This window comes from Lactuca sativa, chromosome 8, assembly GCF_002870075.4.
Source record: "Lactuca sativa cultivar Salinas chromosome 8, Lsat_Salinas_v11, whole genome shotgun sequence".
Classification (NCBI taxonomy): Eukaryota; Viridiplantae; Streptophyta; class Magnoliopsida; order Asterales; family Asteraceae; genus Lactuca; species Lactuca sativa.
The window spans coordinates 50237423-50257084 of NC_056630.2; the positions used below are offsets into that span (position 1 = coordinate 50237423).

The 19662-nt window shown below is 33.7% G+C and overlaps 1 protein-coding gene across 1 annotated transcript; it reads right to left on the minus strand.

Annotated features, from left to right (window-relative positions):
- Positions 1–573: 573 nt before the first annotated feature.
- LOC111904379 (MACPF domain-containing protein At1g14780) lies at positions 574–5362 on the minus strand. Its single transcript, XM_023900148.3, has 8 exons — positions 4956–5362; positions 4636–4877; positions 3195–3393; positions 2888–2965; positions 2225–2408; positions 1653–1822; positions 1506–1570; positions 574–1425 (listed from the first exon to the last, which is right to left on the minus strand). Exons 1-8 carry the CDS (start codon positions 5190–5192, stop codon positions 804–806), a joined length of 1797 nt encoding a protein of 598 aa, XP_023755916.1. The 5' UTR covers positions 5193–5362; the 3' UTR covers positions 574–803.
- Positions 5363–19662: the final 14300 nt, after the last annotated feature.

Here is a 19662-nt window from a genome sequence, read left to right on the forward strand (position 1 = left end):
GTGTTATTGATTTGTACTGGTGTCATTACATGTAACATAAATGATGGGAGGGAATATATGATTCAATGATTGTAATTTGTCCTTAAGATCTATGGCATGTTTAAAGTCCTATTTAAATTTGATTTCAAATTAATAGGGTCCCACTTCCTCCTTTTTCTTATAAAATCTGTTTTCTCTTTCAAAAAAAAAAGGGTATGAATTTTCATCAACTGTCCCCTAATGTCTTTTTAGTCATCATTTATCGTAGAACTTTAGTTTTACCAAATTCGTGTTAGTCAATTTGATTAAAATTGATTTGAATCCTTGCTTCCAATATTGTTCATAGAATAATGTACCCCAATATTGGTTAAATTGATTTCCTCGTTTTGGACCCAACCCACGCTTGATTTTGTTTATGAGCAAATAATTCACGATCATTTTTAACGATTTTGTAGTTCATAACACCCCATGAATGGTTTTAACAATATTTTTGGTATTTAAAAGGAAGTGTAATAATATGGTTGAAATTCTTTAAATTTGGGAAAGAAAAGCTATCACTTAATATACACTAAGAAAACCATGTGGAATAATGAATGAATCAAAAGACATCAAATTATATTATTACAAGGAATTAATAAATTTACACAAAAAATGAAGTTTTTTCTTCACCGTACTAGGTATTCCTATTATATTTACATAAGTGACTACTCCATGCTCTATTTTTAGAGGATTTGAAGCCTTCGAACTTTTTGGGCAAATGATGAAACTAACATAATTACTGCAACCCTCTCTTAATATCATATTCAATTTATTTATTTTCATATTCAAAATATGTTCAACAAAGAAAACTTGACAAGAAGACGTATTTTCCCTTTATCCAAGTCAAGTTTAGCCCCCGTGACTAACCAATGTCCGGGATTGTCCCTTGGTCCCTTACATACTTGTGACATATCAACAAACTTTAAAAGTTTTGGTGATGGCACCTCCACTGGTGGTCCATTTGGATAAATACCCGAATCAACCACCACATTTGCAGTTGTTATCTCTTTCTCTGGATTTCCAGTTAATGTGGTACTTAATGCAGACAAAAATCCCGATCTTTGTGATGTACTACTGGTTTGACCTAAAGTCCAAGATGATTGAACAACACATGAGCTCGAAACCCTAGAATACAATAATCGAAGATGCAAAATGCTCTTGGACTCGTGTTTTTTGACATGAAGTTGAGCTCCCGTGACAATAAATGAGGCATCTTTTCTAGGCAATGCCCAATTAGGATCATACTTAATCGGCGCTGTACAAACATGAGAAAACTTCTTCCATTGAATTGGTTCAAAAAAGCGTGGATCAGGAATGTCCTCTGATCCACGCCAGTTTAAAGCTTCACCTATTCTATCTCTGAATAAAATCGGTGTCTCTGATAAGTGTTGGAGATGTATGGCCAACCTAATATATTAAACAACCATACTTATTACAAATGATGCAAATAACAAAGAATAAAATATATATGTTTACAAGTTTATTACCTGTTGCATTTCATACCCTCGAGATATAGCCTCATTCCAGTAACGGGCTTCTTTGATATTGTAACCTGTAAAAGACAGTTTTTGATGTTTAGTCATATTTCAAAAAACTTACTATCAAATAAATTACTTATGGTGTGTATTAAATACCTGGGTAGTGTTAACATAGAGCTTGGGTCCCATCAAGTTGAAATTCAATGCTGGTGTTTTGATGGCCCTGTTTGTAGTTGGGCCTAAAGAGAGATCATTGTGAATTGGAGCCCATAGTTTATGGGCTTGAAAGTCCAAGAAGTATACCAAATCTGCTATAGGAGGTTTGTCTGTATGTGACAAGTCACAACAATAACATGATTATTAGTGAGTAAACTTTAAATTATTTATTTATTTTCAATGATAAAATATTTTAAATTATTTTATTAAGAAAACAAATTAAATAATAATAATAATAATATAATACGATTCTAAGTCATGTTTAAGACACTATCATTTAAAAAAATGGATAAAAGGCACTTTAAGTCAATGAACTCGTTCCAACGACCTACCCAAAAATTACACGCTTATTACTAACTATCTAACCAGCTGCCATTTTGACATCTACAACAATTATCAAATAAGAAAATCTAAAGAAATATAACACTTTTATTTGATATATAATTTTACTTATAGATGTAAAATACAAATTCATTATGGTGATTGATTAAAAGGAAAATAAGAATACTTACAACGAAGGTAGAGGTTAATGGCATGTGATAAGAAACCCTTTCCTGGAACACCTGGAAGTAAAGACGTGATCGGAATGAAGTCAAAACTAATGGCATCTGGCATCGAAGGTACAGTCAGCAACCATTCACAATGTGTGGTTGATGTAAGATCACCTCCTCTTTTCGAACACATTACAGTTATCCCCTATATCATATGCACATATATTAGATTAAATATAATTTGTATTTAATAATAAAAGATAGAAAAATGACTTATTATTTTTGGTTATTTAATACGACTATATTATAAAATAAAATAAAAAATTAGTTGTAAAATAAAGTACACCAATGACGCGGTCCATGGAACCAAGTCAAGAATCCATGTCCACACATGATACTAGCTAGCTAGGTTTGAAATTGCCTAATAATGCTTCATAAAAAATACTAGTTTCCCATTTTGTTCTTCAAGATTGATACTTGCACAACACGGCAATACTTTAATAATAACAAATAAATATTCAAAAGTCTAAATTGTAGGTTAGAATTATAATCTTTTCCTTTTCTTTAATTACTATCATAATTACTATAAGCATCATTATCCTATAAGTCTTTTTTATTCAACAAAGATTAAGAGATGTTTATTCCATTTTATATATTTATATATGACATTATATTCAAACCTACATTCTTTGTTGCGGTGGAAGAGAAGCCGTTGAAGAGCATTGGTTCCGGGTCAAATACAGTACTAAACGCTGATGGTGTCTGCAATTACATGTTTAAGACTAGTTAGTAACCATTACAATATATAACCCATAAGAACAAGGAAATGTAACATGTACTCTATATGTTGTATGAAAATTATAACATTAATTAACGTCTCTTAATTAATTTTCAAGTAAATTTGACATATTTATCCGATTCGTGCATCACCATAACTATAAACAAATATATAAATATCGTTTTGTATACAATAATCGGGTTTTCTTTAAACCTTGTTTCTGTTGGTTGTTTTGAGTTGATGAGGAGGAAAAGTGCATGCCCCATTGAACATTTCATCTCCAAGGTCTTCCAAATGGTTCTTTAGTTGTGAAGGTTCCAAATTAGAGGATTTGTTTTGCTTCAACAATATTACATCTTGACCCCCTATGCTTATCCCAACTATTATATGAGTCCCATATTTTTCTATGAATCTGTAATAAAAAGTTACACATATATAAACATAATAAAATTTTAAAAAAAATACTATCACGGTTACAAGACATGAATTGTAGGCTCGCAAGTTTGTTAGAGACATATTATACACTAACAATTTTGTACATATAACATAAGTATATTTACATGCCCTAGTTTTATTTTAGAATAATTTCTTTATATATTTACAATACAACGTATTAAAACACAAATTGTATATAAAAGAAAAGCTATTGGTTGTCGCTGATAAATACAATGAAAATATATTATGAGAAATTAAATATCCTTCTACTTTTTAATCCTAACAATCCGTCTACCCATTTAAATGATGACATGTGTCATATTAGTATCCTAAAATAGCATTAAATCTCATTAAATAATCATTAAATGTTACACGTATCACCATTTCATTAGATAAAACGATATATAGGAACAAAAAGTAAAAGGATATTTAATTTCTCATATATTATACGCCGTTTAAGAATGGAAATGTACAAATCTCTACTAGATAGATAATTTCCAGCAATTATTTTGTGTCCAAATCAATCATTCATTAAGCTTAACTATGGTACCCTACCTTATCAATATATAATAATCCAAAATAAAGTAAATCAATTATATCAAACGTCATGATTATTCAAAAACAAATCATTCACATGTCATTATGATTTAATCTATTTTTGGTAGAAATTTCTATAATTTTCTATACCATAAAAAAAAGTAAAAACCAATCGCATTCCTTCGAATTCAATATGATAATGAAAAATCAGCCACTGATATTGTTGACTTTTACAAGAATAATTAGCCCAGTCAAACAAGCAAAATGTTTTACCTGGCAGTACTATTGACATTTTTGGAATTCCTTCTGTTCTTTTGAAAAAGTACACGCCTTCATATTATCCTTAAATAAAATATATAATTCTTCTAATTAAAAATTACAAATCTTAACTGAATATCGATTAACAAACTTATAAATCACAACTAGAATCAATTATTAAATAATTAAATTGTGTGTCCTTTTCTTGACTTGGTCATTTTTAACTCGTTTGGTCACCTATCGTGGGTCAAATTCAGCCATGTTTGCGATACACATCCACCAAGTGGATTATGCCATGTTACGCTGATTTGACTTTATAACTTAATTTCACATACAAAATTTCGATTTTTTGAAGATTGGTAATCACTATTTTGAGCTTAATAATCAAAATCTAGAGAAAAAAAATGATGATCATTTTGCGTACCTTGCAAGAGCAGGTGGATCCCAAGTTGAAGGAACAGCATTTCGAACTTCATCAGAAAGAACTAAGGGATAACGATCAAGATGGACGTTAAACAACATAATGAAGTAACCATCCAATCCTAAATACTTTGTGTTAGCAGCATCACTAGCCCACGAACCACTTTGGAATGCAAACATCGCATTAAAGAATCCATTCGGAATTTTCCCTGGCCCTGAGCACCTTTTGTTGAAAACTTCTGACATCTGAAAGCATTACATATTAAAAAACAAAGAACAACACAGTTTATACATTCGTTTATAAACTCAAAACTCACAACTTACTTGATTGAAGTCGAGAATATCAGATTGGTATCGAACCCTATCGCCTTTATCGCATTTGATATCGGGTGATACACCTTTGAAGGAGCCGAACCCAGGTACAAGAAGCTCATTTGATTCATTTTCATTAAGAAAAACTAAAGGGTCTTTGCCTTTGCAATACTTTAGTCGAAAATCGGAGGTTAAATCGAAGCCTTTTCCGAGACTACTGATGGCTTTTTTTACCAGTTTTTCGCTCATCTTTTTAATATAACTTTGGAGGATTGGAGAGAGTGAGGAGAGGCTTGCCAAATTGAGTTGTAATATGGATATGCGGGGTTTTAATATGTTGTGTGAAGGATGAAGACAGGATTACAGAATTTTGTCATGTCTTTGGAAGTTTCATTCCTTGCTTTGTTTTTTGTTGTTTATGAATGGTAAAGCCGACTTAAAACTATATATATATATATATATATATATATATATATATATATATATATATATATATATATATATATATATATATATATATATATATATATATATGAAAAATGAATATACCCTTAAGGGTATATAATCTTAGGTACCCAAAGACACCATAATACGTTGTTTTGTTTGATATATTCGTTTTAATGTTCTTTAACTTCAACCTATAACTTGAGTTACTTTCAAGATTTTTGAAATTTCACGATTATCTTTCTCTTACATCACATTTTTTGTTGAACACCTACTAGGCTATATATATTGTAGTTGAAAATGAAAATTATGTAAGATGAAGATAAATGTGTAATTTATAAAAATTATGAACGTAAATCAAGTTAGAAGTTAAATTATAAGAACATCGGACAATTACAACGTATTATATGATAAAAAACGACGTAGTATAGTGTATTTGGATACCTAAGTTTATATACCTTTAAGGGTATATTCACTTTTCCCTATATATATATATATATATATATATATATATATATATATATATATATATATATATATATATATATATATATATATATATATATATATATATGGTTAGGTTATTTTGTTTTCACTATCTATTGTGTGCATGTATGACTGATTTTGGACCAATCATTTTAGTTATTTTAAGAAGGGAGCTGATAAATCCACTGCTTACTTTTATCTATCGACATACTTTGGTTAGTAATTGACCATTATGCCCTTATTTAACTATACAAAATGTATTTTAATTATTCCAAGGCAGTTGATTTGATTCCGTTTCCAAAGGACGATGTTCAACCTTAGTCTTCATCCTTCAATTCTTCAAACTTACAATACAATGTAATAAACTCATCAAAATGGAATGCAGTGACCCCATGTTGTTCCACCGATGACCAATGTGTATTCCCGGTAAACACTAGTAGAATCGGCAGCGACAAATCTAGTTTATAGATCCTCATTTTCCTCTCTATTTCCAACCCGTTTTTGTTTTTCCAGTGGCTGTTTCCTTTCTCAATATTCTCAGATCCATTACCATTACGCAGGTGCTGATGTAACACGAGTTTTTAGACCCGAATTTGCGTGATATTACCGGGTCGGACCAAAAGTTATTTGTGATTTGTGAAGTCGTTTTATGAGGTTTGCGTGACAGTATTCCAGAGCTCCGATGACGGAGTTCGCGATGGTAGTCTTCCTGGAAAATAATTTCGTGTTTAGTTCAACGGATTCTCGAGGGCAGTCTTTCCGGAAAATGTAAACCTTGATCTTGAGCGACGGGAACGTGTTCTAACCAGTCTTGTTAAGACACGTGGATTCTCCGATGACTGCATTCTTTTCCTTCAGAAACATATATAGGGATGAATATTGCAAAACGTATGTGTTGGCTGAAAGAAGATTGCAGCGCAAAAGAAAGAAGAAGCATGGTGAGGAAGAAAGGGGTTTGGGTAAAGCGTTTACAAAAAAAAAGCGCGTAAAATTTAAAATACAATATATATTTAAGTAAAGGGTATATTCGTCCATTTACTTACAAATTATGTGGACGAATAAAATAATGCAGTGTAAGAATCAGTTCCTTTTTAATAAAGTAATTAATGCATATTACATGTTGAAAATATAATGAATATTAATTACATCTTCAGCATTTAATATGCATTAATTACTTTCTTAAAATAACTAAAGTGATTCGTCCATAATCAGTCATACATGCACACAATAGATAGTGAAAACATTTGAACGTAACTCTCTCTCTCTCTCTCTCTCTCTCTCTCTCTCTCTCTATATATATATATATATATATATATATATATATATATATATATATATATATATATGGAAAAGTTCAATAAAGAACCATAATTATTGGTTTTTCAAGGAACCAAATCTTTTTTTCAATTTCTAAAGCTTATTCTTTATCGAAAAAAAATCTAAAAATATCTAAATTCATATATTAACATTGTGAATGTGAAAAATATTTTTCGGATTCACCGTGTAAATCCGGATTCACGTTGTGAATTTTCAAAGATTCACATTGTGATTTAACGTAAAAAAAAAATCGAATTTTATATCATTGGAAAAAGGATAAAAAGTTATGAATTTCTGTATTTTTAGTTTTTTTTTTTTGATAAAAAATAAGTTCTAAAAGTTGAAAAAAAGATTGGTTCCTTGGTTCCATGGTTAATTATGGTTTTTTATTGAACCTCACCCTATATATATATATATATATATATATATATATATATATATATATATATATATATATATATATATATATATATATATATATATATATATATATATATATATATATATATATATATATATAGGTAAAGGTTCAAATGAGAACCAAAAAAAATTAAGAACCTAAGAATTGCTTGTATTTATGTTATCACTAATGTATGTTCTTATTTATTTTGATTTTTTTTTTCATTTTTTATAAGTTATCAAAAAGAAAATGGATATTGTTTGACCAGATGTTTTATTTCACCAAAAGCACTTTTCATATTTCCCTTCTTCCTTCCTCCGGTGACACCAACCACCACCGCCCCTACCTCCGGAAAACAGTGTTACTCCAGCGACTTTCCACCACCAACACCACCTCTTCAGTTCACTTCAGCTATCGTCTCCTCCGTTCACCTCTACTACCGCCATCACCGTCGACAACCGTCACACAAACGATGACATGTGCAGCCAGATCACGAGCGTTGATGATAGATCTACGTGCGCCGGTGATTAAAGATGACAGATCTACGATCTCCAGCGAGCGGTGAGGCCAGATCTATGAACTCTGGGGAGCGATAACGTCTGATCTACAAGCTCAGGCGAACATCGATGATGCACCGTTATCGTCTCCTTCCAGATCTGATTTATCTCTGATTACCTCCAACCACCTTGTTCCTCTACTACCACCACTCCCCGCGCTTCTCTACCACCGGTGCTTTACACACCTTAATGAAATCGAACGTAAATTAACATCAGTTATTTTGTATACAATCACTAACCAAAAACTGCAAATAATCCAAAAGCTTCTTTAGACCTGCATCACCTATCGCCATATGACGCTTTGCTACTAGAATGGGGTTTCCTCTCTATTTTTTTGTCCACTCGCCGCTCATTGGTCGCCGGAAAAGAGACTGCTTCAAAGCTGGTGTGCTGCACGAGATGGATGCGTTTCATGTTGGTCAATTAGTGCTTTTGCTAGTAGAAAACCAAGTCAACAACCAGTATTTTAGAGAGATAAAGGTAATTTTTACTTTGCTGGTTTCTTTAATATTCAGTCAATGTTAATATGCATTAGGTAATAGTCTACTATTGTGTTACTATACATTAGGTACTAGCTTACTGTTAGTTTTATACCTTATTTGCTTTCTATCACTCAACCTAGGACCTAGTCTTAAAAAATAGAGAAGAAAAGGTAACTCTTTTGATAATACTCCATATTTTTTTATAATACAATAAAAAAAATAATACATAGTTTATTACATAATAATCAAAATATTGAATTATAATCTACAAATCATATTCCTAGTTTTCGTTTCTTTTTTAAGATTTTTTCTATTTTAATATATAATAATAATATAATAACACAATAGAGTTTCATATAATATATTTATAACAAAAAAGTCGTCATTCATAAAGAACAATACAAGACGTTAAGTTGTGAATATTATGAGTGCGTATCAAAACCAATGTATTAAATTGTGAATAAATGTCAGAACTGGTGAATTAAACTGTGAATTAGTGTTTGAACGGTGTATTCAAATGTGAATTAAAAACAAATTGATACATTGAACTAAGAATTAGTGTATGAATGCTTGTATTAAATATCCAAATATGATTTTTTTTATCAAAATATGGTTTTTGGCGGTTGCTTGAGTGTATTAAATTATAAATCCAAGTTTCTTTTCTTATTTGTTATAATATTTTAACAGAATTGTTGCTCATAATTTAGGTTTTTTAGTTGTTATGTTGTGAATTGTATTTATAATATGTTATTTTGTAGTGTTTTCTCTAATAATATGAATTTAGTTTTTTTAAGTTATGAATTGTGATGTTTTATTGTTTCATAAACTATTTAGTTATGTTAATGTTATTTTTACTATAATTAATAAAAAAATATAAGTTTTATGTTGTGAATACATGACTTTTTTTTTATTAATTTTAATATGAGAATATATTATTTTTTATAAGTTTTAAGTTGTTTTTTAAAATCGATCTTAATCTTTTTTATAGAGCATACAAGGTGTTTGATTAAATTGTGAACAAGAGTCCTGAAATGGTTTATTAAATTGTGAATTCTAATTTTTTTTATCATGATTTGAATTTTATACCTATAAAATAGTTATGAATGTAGTGTATTAAACTGTGAATATGTGTTTTTATGTATTAATTTGTGAATATCTAAGTTAAGTTATGAATGTGTTTTTTTATGCATTAAGTTGTGAATTAGTGTCTGAAATATTGAATTAAGTTGTGAATTAGTGTCTAAAATATTAAATTAAGTTGTGAATTAGTGTCTGAAATAATGAATTAAACTGTGATTTTTTTAACCCTTATTTGGTTTTTTAGGGAATGATGTTAGCGATGTTGACATTGTTGCTTTGTGGTGGCGATGGTTGATGGCAACGTATGGTAGTTGGCAGTGTTAATGGTGGTGATGGTGGTAGAGTAATGTCATGTTCTATTTCTCACTCATCTTCTTCGCTAATTTCAGATAAGTTATCCTCATTTATGATTTACGTATATATTTTTCTTTTGATGTTTGCTGATGAAGTATGAGATAACTTATGTATGTATTAAAATATAAATGAGTTTTTTATACATTGAAATATAAAATTATACTTGTAAATAAGTTGTGAATGTATTGTATTAAACTATGAATTTGTTGTGTTAAACTGTAAATTTGTTCCAGCTTAGTATAATAAATTCACAATTTAATAGATAAAAATGCCTCTAGATATGAGCTTATAACTGTTAGTATTAAGTTATATATATATATATATATATATATATATATATATATATATATATATATATATAGTTGTGAACATATAATTTTTGTGTATTAAACTATGAATTATTGTATTAAGTTGTGAGTTTTTATGTATTAAATTGTGAAATGATTGTATTAAGCTGTGGATTAGTTGTATTAAGATTTGAAATTTTTATGAATTTTGTTTTTTCTTCTAAAATATGAGAAGAAAGAATCATTATACATATATATGATTTTCTCTAATTTTAACAAAATTATATAAAATTTAAACTGTGAATATTATGTAAATTAAATTTTGAAAAAACACCAACCTCTAGATCTAAATGTATAAATCTATATTTAAAGTTAAGAATATGACATTTTTATGTATTAAAGTATTAATTTTTATATTAAGATTTAAATTTTATATATTAAACGATAATTAAGTATATTAAATTGTGAATTGAATGCATGTTGCTGTGATTTTTTTTATATATAATTTTTGTAATAAAATATGAATGGTTTATGTAAAAAAAATTTGTATTAATTTCTTGTAAATATATTTATTTTTAATGTTGTATAAGTATGTAAGAATTCCTTAGTTTTAATAATTATTTTGCATTAAATTCAAAATGGATGAATTAATCAGTTTATTGAACTATGAATGTAGTATTTAACATGTCATTGTCTGACTTTATATACAGATCTCATTTGGAAGAAAAAAATTGTTACAATGTTGGCACAGGTGGTTGATGGCGGCATGTGGTGGTGGTAAAGTTTGGGTTTGATTTCTATGAATTTAAGAATTATTGTAAAATAAGTTATGTTAAGTTGTGAATTTTGTGTATTAAACTGTAAATGGAATGTATAAAGTTGTATTTTATAAAAGTTTTGTGTTAAAATATAAATTAATGCATGCACGAAAGTATTAGACTAAAAAAAATTACGATTTTACTATTTTCTTACCAAAAAGACAAAAAAAAAATAAGGATTTTAACATACTTGATAATATTCACTATATATTTAGTAATTAAATGAGGTTCTTAGGGTTCTTAATCTTTTGTGGTTCTCATTTGAGCCAATATATATATATATATATATATATATATATATATATATATATATATATATATATATATATATATATATATGGTAAATTACACAAATGATCCCTGTGGTTTACGATAATTTGTGTGTTTGGTCCCTAACAACTTTTTTTAACTCGGACGGTCCCTAATTTATATTTTTGTTGCACGTTTCATCCCTATCCGTTTTAAAAAGACTATTTTACCCTTAATAACTTATTTATTTATTTATTACTTATTCTTTTACCTTTTAATATTAAAAATATATTTTAAAAAAATAAAAATAATCATTAAAACCCTAAGCAACGCCTCCAACCCTCCTTGGCTCCTCCTACACATCTCGTCTTCCATCATCACCACTCTTCAGTTGCATCACATATTAGCTTCATCTCTGACGAATCCAACAACATCATACATGGTTGGAGAGAAAAACCTTCATCTCCTTCCGTTCTTCACTCGTGGGACTAACGTGTCTCTCTACCCCGCCTCTTTCACTCTCTCTTTCACATGAAAGCATGCGACACCTAAAACTCCAATTGCCTCGCTCACGTTTATTCCCAATCTCTCGTTTTTCTTCCTTCGAGGTTTCCCCACAAACTTCATCCTTCATGGCCTCCGACCCCCTCTACTATCGTGCACCAGCAACATCTATTACCAACACCACCAGAGACGGCAGAGGTGAAACAGACACTCAAATCTAGTGAGACAATACAAACTTAAGAAGTGGTCTCTTTCTTTGTCTCAGATTGGTGAGCATGTTATCGAACCAAAAGCGAGATTTCATGTTTGATTGCAGTTTCGGCACCCAAAACGATCCTACAACACTAGTTAGGCTTGATTTTTAGTTTTAGGTTTGATTGAATTCTAGGTCTGAATTAAGTTTCACATTCAAATTCCAGTATGATTTCATGTTTGATTTCAGTTGTAGGTTTGAATTCATATTTGATTTAGAATTTTAGGTTTGATTTCAATTTCACTTTTGATTTTAGTTTCAGTTTCAGGTTTGCATCAAAGATCAATTTAAGGTTCAAGTTCAATTCATTATGGTGATTACAGTAACATGCTTCATTGTAGTCGGATAAGAAAGTTCTGGGGGAGGTGGAGGTGGAGCAGGAGCAAACACAGCCAATGTGTGAGATTTTCCGGTGACTGAACACAATGAGGGAATGGAGAGGAGAGTACAGACAGGACCAAGCGTTCAATAAAAATATAAATTAAGGACTACCCGAGTTAAACAAAAGTTTTTAGGGACCTAGCACGCAAATCACCTTAAACCACAGGGACCATCCGTGTAATTTACCCACACATATATATATATATATATATATATATATATATATATATATATATATATATATATATATATATATATATATATATATATATAAGTTCAATAGAGACCATTTATTAACCAAGGAACCAATGAACTAATCCAAAACGTCGAAATTTAAAGCGATCAATGGCAAAAGGATTGGTTGTAGACTTTTACAATGGACGCACATCCACCAGATTATAACAAAACCCACTTCATTTTTTCGTTTAAAATTTTTTTTAGACCATGTTTTTTCTCGAAAACAAATCGAGTATATCATTGTTCACGATTTTTCATCCTCTTTCCAAAGAGATCCATGAATATATATATAAAAATGGTTTTTTTTTTCGAAAAAAAAAACCCACTTCATTTTATTTTTTGAAAGCTAAGGTCTTTTTTTTATAGAAAAAATTTGATAAATATATCAAAATTCATGTTTTTTTGTACTTTTTAAACATAAGTTCACATTTTGAACCTTCTCAGATTCACAGTGTGTATAATAATAAGTAAGATTCACAGTGTGAATTTGAAATGATCGAACATTTTCACATTGTGAATGTTGAAAATTTAAATATTTACAGTTTAGATTCACAGTGTGAATCTACACTGATTGAGGTTTTTTTTAGTCTGTGTTGATGTTTATTAATAGAGTACAAAAAATTAATATTTTTTTGTATAATTAGTTTTTTTTTATAAAAATAAACTTAAATACTGATAAATTAACAAAATGAAATGAGTTTTTTTCGAAAAAAAAAGTTTGTTTTTATATATCAACATGGATCTCTACGGAAAGAGAACGAAAAATGGAGAACAACGGTATATTCGTTTATTTTTTTTTTTGATAAAAAATGTGGCTTAAAAACATTTTAAACCAAAAAAAGAGATGGGTTTTTTGGTAAAGATGTGAATTTTTTGATATAATCTGGTATATATGCGTCCAATATAAAAGTGTATATCTATTTCCTTGACCGTTGATCATTATGGTTCTCTATTGAACCTCACTATATATATATATATATATATATATATATATATATATATATATATATATATGAGAACCACAAAAGAATAAGAACCCTAAAACTTCTAATTTTAGCTTTTTAAAATAAAATAATGGCATTATTGTAAATAACAACACATATCAGTTTAGTTTCACAAACAATTTATCAGATCTTGCTGTAACGCCCTGATTTTCAGGCATTGGCTATGCAAGAACTTTATTGATTTCAAGGCCTACTCAACGAGTTGGCTGCCCTACTCGTTGAGTAGTAGCGGGTTGGTTCGCGTGTTTTAGTGATCTACTCGGCGAGTCCAAGGAGGAACTCGACGAGTAGGAGCTGGCAGATGAAACCCAAAATCTCGGGCTATTGTGCCCTATTTAAAGGATCATTGGTCTCCCCCAGCCTCCCCTGCACTGTTTCTTGGCACTCTTAAACCCTAAATCGTGTGTGTGTTTCTTTGGTGTGATAGAGCTTGGAAGAGAGGGATTTTGGTAAGGAGCACTTAGGAAAGCAAGGAAATCAAGGTTAGGAACTCGTGGGGAGCTAACAGATTCATCAGTTATCACTCTCGGGAAGGTATTAAGCTGCTTCTTTGGCTCATCTCTCTTTTAATCCCTTTTGGGTGGGTTTTAAGAAAGGCTTTTGGTGTTTGAGCCAAGATCTGAAGCTGCAACTTCAGATCTGGACTCCCTTTGGTCTCTAGATCCATAAAAATAGTAGCTTGGTCGAGTATGAGCTTCCCCTCAAGTGTTGAACTTCACTTCAAGCCTAGTTTTGTCACTTTAAGGGCCTTAAAGCTTTGCATGCACGTAAATTTTGCAACTTTACGTGATAAGCAGGCCTTGGAAGGTTGGATATGTAGTCTGGAACCTTTGCACGACTTAAAAAGCATATGTATGGATGAAGGATTGAAGGGACTCGACGAGTAGCATAGTCGACTTGGCGAGTCATATGGAGATGGTCCTGAACTCGACGAGTTGGATGAACAGCTCGACGAGTCCGATGAAGATTGTCGTGGACTCGACGAGTCAGTAGAGTGACTCGGCGAGTCGATTAAGGTTCTTGCCAACCGTTGGAAGCGTGTGAACTTGTCGAGTTGCAGGGGGAAAACTCGACGAGTGGTCAAGGGGTTTTGACCGCGAGCCTTAGGAACTCGACAAGTCACTCTAGTGACTCGACGAGCGGATGAGTTATGTTGGGAATTCGGCGAGTGGTTGGATACACTCGACGAGTCCAGGTCAACATGGACTATTGACCCAGGAAGTTGACTTTGAATTTGTCTTTGAACAAGGATTGACCAGTTGACATCTGGGGTATCTGGGAATTTATGAACCTTATGACGTGTTTGGGTATAGGTGGTGGAGTTTGTGGCGGTGATTAAGGAGTTGAGCTTTCTACTTCCAGTCGACAGTTACAAAGTGAGTTATCCTCACTATACTCAAGAATCTAAGGCACCAGCGCCGGCCCTTTGGATTGTTATTTGGTTATGTTATGCTAGTATGATCTGTTAGATCGGTATCCTAGAGGGTAGGATAATATTATGTAGTATGTGCTATGATTTATTAGATTGGTATCCTGGTAGATAGGATGGTATTATGTGCTATGTGGTATGATCCATTAGATCAGTTGTTATCTATAGATTGTGATGTGATTATTTGTTATGAATATATGTGCATATATTTGTTTGGCGGTTGAGGCGCATCTGTTTTGTGCGAAAGCCAATAGACCTGGGTATTCCAATATGTTGGTTGTAGGCCGTGAGTATTCCATCCCGAGGATGATCCAACTTATAGTATGTGGGCATTCCAACCTGTTGGTTGTGGGCCTGGGGTATTCCAACCCGATGGTTGACTGGACCCATAGTATTCTATTGTGATTCTATGTGTATTGTTGTGAGTATGGGTATTTTGGGGGAACCCACTAAGCTTTCGGGCTTACAGTTTCAGTTTATTGTTTCCTGTACATCTGGGGATCGCGGCAAGGTAAAGGTGTGATCGTACAGCTCCTCACCTTTTGTTATGATTTCTGGGAAAAACTCTGATATAGAATATTTTGGAAACAAAGTTGTAATAACTATTGAATTAAAAATGTTTTGAAAAGTTAAAATTTGGCGTAAATTTTATGGGTGTTACAAGTTGGTATCAGAGCCTTGATTTGAGTGAATTCAGTCTCAAATCAAGGAAGGATTTTAAATATAATTTGTAAATGGTTTTCAAAATATGTAAAGGAGGATGCAGAGTGTATGATCAGCAAGAGCCAGTAAATAGACCCCAAAATTGTTGGATTAGTGTCTAAGTCCATAACTATTTTGGTATGTACTTGACCCGATGGTGCATGGTCCTTTTGGGTTGCCTTCACCAAAGCAACTTGATTGGAGAAATGAATAAAGAGAGAGAGGATAATATGATTTATATGTTATAAGAATAATATATATTAAAGGAGAAATCATATTTGTTTAATTAATATTGGTCAATAATTAATTAAGAATTAATTTTGTGATCAAGTGTAATTAATTAAACTAGAGGGGCTGATTTGTAATTATGTGATAGTTACAAAATAAGGTAAGAATTATCTTATAAGTATGGTGGACGAATTTAAGGTTGGAAAGCCTTAGAATTCGAGTATGATAAGGATTCAAGGATTATCTTATTGGTTGCTTAATGGATAATCAACTAGATAAGGATAATGACTGAAACCCTATCTCTACACCTATATAAACAACCCCAAGGTCATGAATTCGGGTATCCCTTCCCAAGAAGTCCCAAATACGAATTCTAACCTACCTCCTCTCTCCTTATACCTTCTCCACTTGCTTATGGTGTTTGTAAGCCATTAGAGGAGTGACACTTGTGACTCTCTGCTTTCCAAGGTCAATTCAAGGAGGAATTGGATTGTTATTGCTACATAACAATCAAGGTATGTTCTTAAACCTATTTACATGTGAATTCTGATGTCCATATGCTAGTATTAGGGTTCAAAGTCTTGGATTCAAAGTATGTACAATAGAGAAACCTAGATCCGAGCTTTAGGGTTTGTATGAGCACATAGGATGTCTTATGACCAAAACCCATCAAAAATACCATACAGTTATTTGATTATATGATACGTTAGAACATCATGCTAGTACTAGGCTAGGGATCTTCAGGAATTGCATGATAAAATTGCCTGATTACATGATTCCTGCTAGCCTAGGGTTTTCCTTAGATGAGATTGACATCATTACTGTAATTACTTATGTATGCATCGCGGCTGTATATAATCAAGATCTTATAGCCTGAGAATGTTTGATTTGGCCTTATGTTCTGTTCCTTTTGAGTAGGGCTTAGGGTAGGATTGGATATTCGAAAGTCTATAGGGTCTAGAGTTATGTGTGGCTAGCATACATTAGTACTACATGGTTGGTGGAAGTTTCATGGGTGGGTTTCGAGAGGCCTGAAGGCCAATTACGAGGTAGTTATTCCTCTAAGGATGAGGATTGAGCGTTCGCTATGTTTATGTATATGGATAGGGTATTGTGGTGATACTTGAGACAAATATGGGTAGGTGTGGAAGGTAGTATGGGCCCGTACTACTGAAAGCACATGACACATACGTGTAGCAAGGAAGTCACAACCCCTAAGGTTTGGTCGGGATTAGTCCCCAAATATTTGTGCGGAATATCTGATATCTTCCTATTGTATTTTCTGTATGGTGGTCACGAGGCATTTTGTGTCAGGATCCAGATTGGGATCAGGACAAGGTGATCAGGAGGCCCTAGTAGCCCCTGAGGTTATCAGTCAGGAGGAGCCAGTGATAATAGAGGATCGAGTCAAAGAGATCATCCGCGAAGAGGTGGTCGAGGTTGTCCGGAGTCAGATTCGGAGTTATCTGGGACTGTTAAGTCCGCCATGATGGAGTACTTTGATGGCAGATACGCAACCCTTGCGGAGACGCCTGTCGCCGCAACTACATCAGCTGTTACCGCGACAGGAGGTCGAGTGAGAGTCGGTCGGGGCTTCCAGTATAGGGACTTCGACAACACGAAGCCCCCTACTTTTGATGGGACCCAGGACCCCATCAAGGCTATGTAGTGGATTTCTGATGTGGAGGGATGTTTCTTTACCTATTCATGTCCTTCTGACCAGAAGGTTAGATGTGCCCTGAACCTGCTCAGGCTCGGGGCCAAGGACTGGTGGAGGCTGACGACAAGGTCGTACTCTAATGAGAAGAGAGTTGCTGTCACTTGGGAGCAGTTTCAGGAAATGTTCCTCACCCATTACATTCCATGGGTTGAGCGGGACGTTTGGCTCATGAGTTTTTGAGTTTGAGATAGGATAGGGAGTCAGTGATGGAGATCACTCGCATGTTCACCGAGAGGGCGATGTTCTGTCCAGAGTTTGCTTCCAAGCAGGCTCAAATGACTTGTTATCTGAGCATGATCAAGACTGATATCTGACAGTTTGTGTCTATCCAGCGATATGATACTCTTTTGGAGTTAAAGGAGGTCGCATGGCGGTGTGAGTTGGAGAACGAGTTGCAGTTGAGGGAGCAGCGGCAGGCCCCGGCACAGTCACAGTTGGCGTCGAAGTGGTCCAAGACCACTAATACCAGAGTTGGGGGACAGCTAGGCCATACTTGCGGAAAGGCTCATTCAGGGACGTGTCGTTCAGGGAGTGGGTGCCACCGGTGTGGCAAGCAGGCCATTTGGCCAGGGATTGCAGGCACCAGACTCCGGCCTCCGGAGTCAGGCTTTGTTATCACTGTGAGCAGGTGGGCCATATGAAGGCCCAATTCCCTCTGCTAGCCGCCAAGCTGACGCAGGCTTCAACGCCGACTACTTTGAGGATTGCAGATGGGAGGCCAGTTAAGGCAGAGCCTCCGAAGGCTCAGGGTCGTGCCTTCCAGCTTATGGCCGAGGAGGCCAGGGCGGCACCGGATGTGGTTATTGGTATGTTTCTATTCTGTACCTCATTTATTATATTTGTGTTATGCTTAGCTGTTGTACTTGTGTTTAGATATGTTTTTAGTGAACTCATTGCCCGCTCTGGTTCTATTTGACTCAGGGGCGAGTCGGTCCTTCATGTCTCCGGCCTTTAGTAGGTAGTTTAGTGTGCCAGTAGGCGAGCTAGAGTGTCCGTGGCGAGTCTGTATCTCCAACGAACACAAAGTTTCGGCTTCTTCTATCTATCGAGGATGCGAGTTGGAAATCTTCGGTGTGTCCTTCCCGATTGATTTGATTTCGATTCCCATGGGGGAAGTATGTGTGATTGTGGGGATGGATTGGCTTAGTCGATTTGGTTCCATGATAGATTGTGAGGGCCAGCGAGTGGTAGTTCAAACCCCAAGTGGGGGAGAACTGATTGTTTATGGCGAGGGAACCAGAATGGGATCCAGGTTTTGTTCAGCGGCCAGGGCTCGACAGTATATTCAACATGGGTGTACAGGCTTTCTAGCATATGTAGTAGATACGTGAGCCAGAGATCAAACTTCAGTTTCTGAATTTCCTGTGGTCAGGGAGTTTACAGATGTGTTTATGGAGGAGTTGCCAGGAATACCTCCGGAGAGGCAGGTCGAGTTTCGGATCGACCTGGTGCCTGGTGCGGACCCTATCGCCAGGGCACCATATCGGTTGGCACCGCCAGAGATGCAAGAGCTGTCGTCACAGCTACAGGAATTGCTAGGCAAGCAGTTCATTCGACCTAACAGTTCTCCAAGGGTAGCACCGATCCTCTTCGTCAAGAAGAAAGATGGTTCGCAAGGGATGTGCATTGACTATAGGGAGTTGAACAAGCTAACAGTGAAGAACCGTTATCCACTCCCGAGGATTGATGACCTCTTCGATCAGTTACAGGGTGCATCTTGGTTCTCCAAGATTGATTTGAGGTCTGGTTATCATCAGGTTCGGGTCAGAGAGGAGGACCTGGAGAAG

Coding starts and splice junctions, on each gene's coding strand:
- LOC111904379 (XM_023900148.3), bottom strand. CDS start 5,192: ATGAGCGAAAAACTGGTAAAAAAAGCCATCAGTAGTCTCGGAAAAGGC. Junction 4,878..4,955: donor ATATTCTCGACTTCAATCAA/GTAAGTTGTGAG, acceptor TAATGCTTTCAG/ATGTCAGAAGTTTTCAACAA. Junction 1,571..1,652: donor TCTATGTTAACACTACCCAG/GTATTTAATACA, acceptor TGTCTTTTACAG/GTTACAATATCAAAGAAGCC.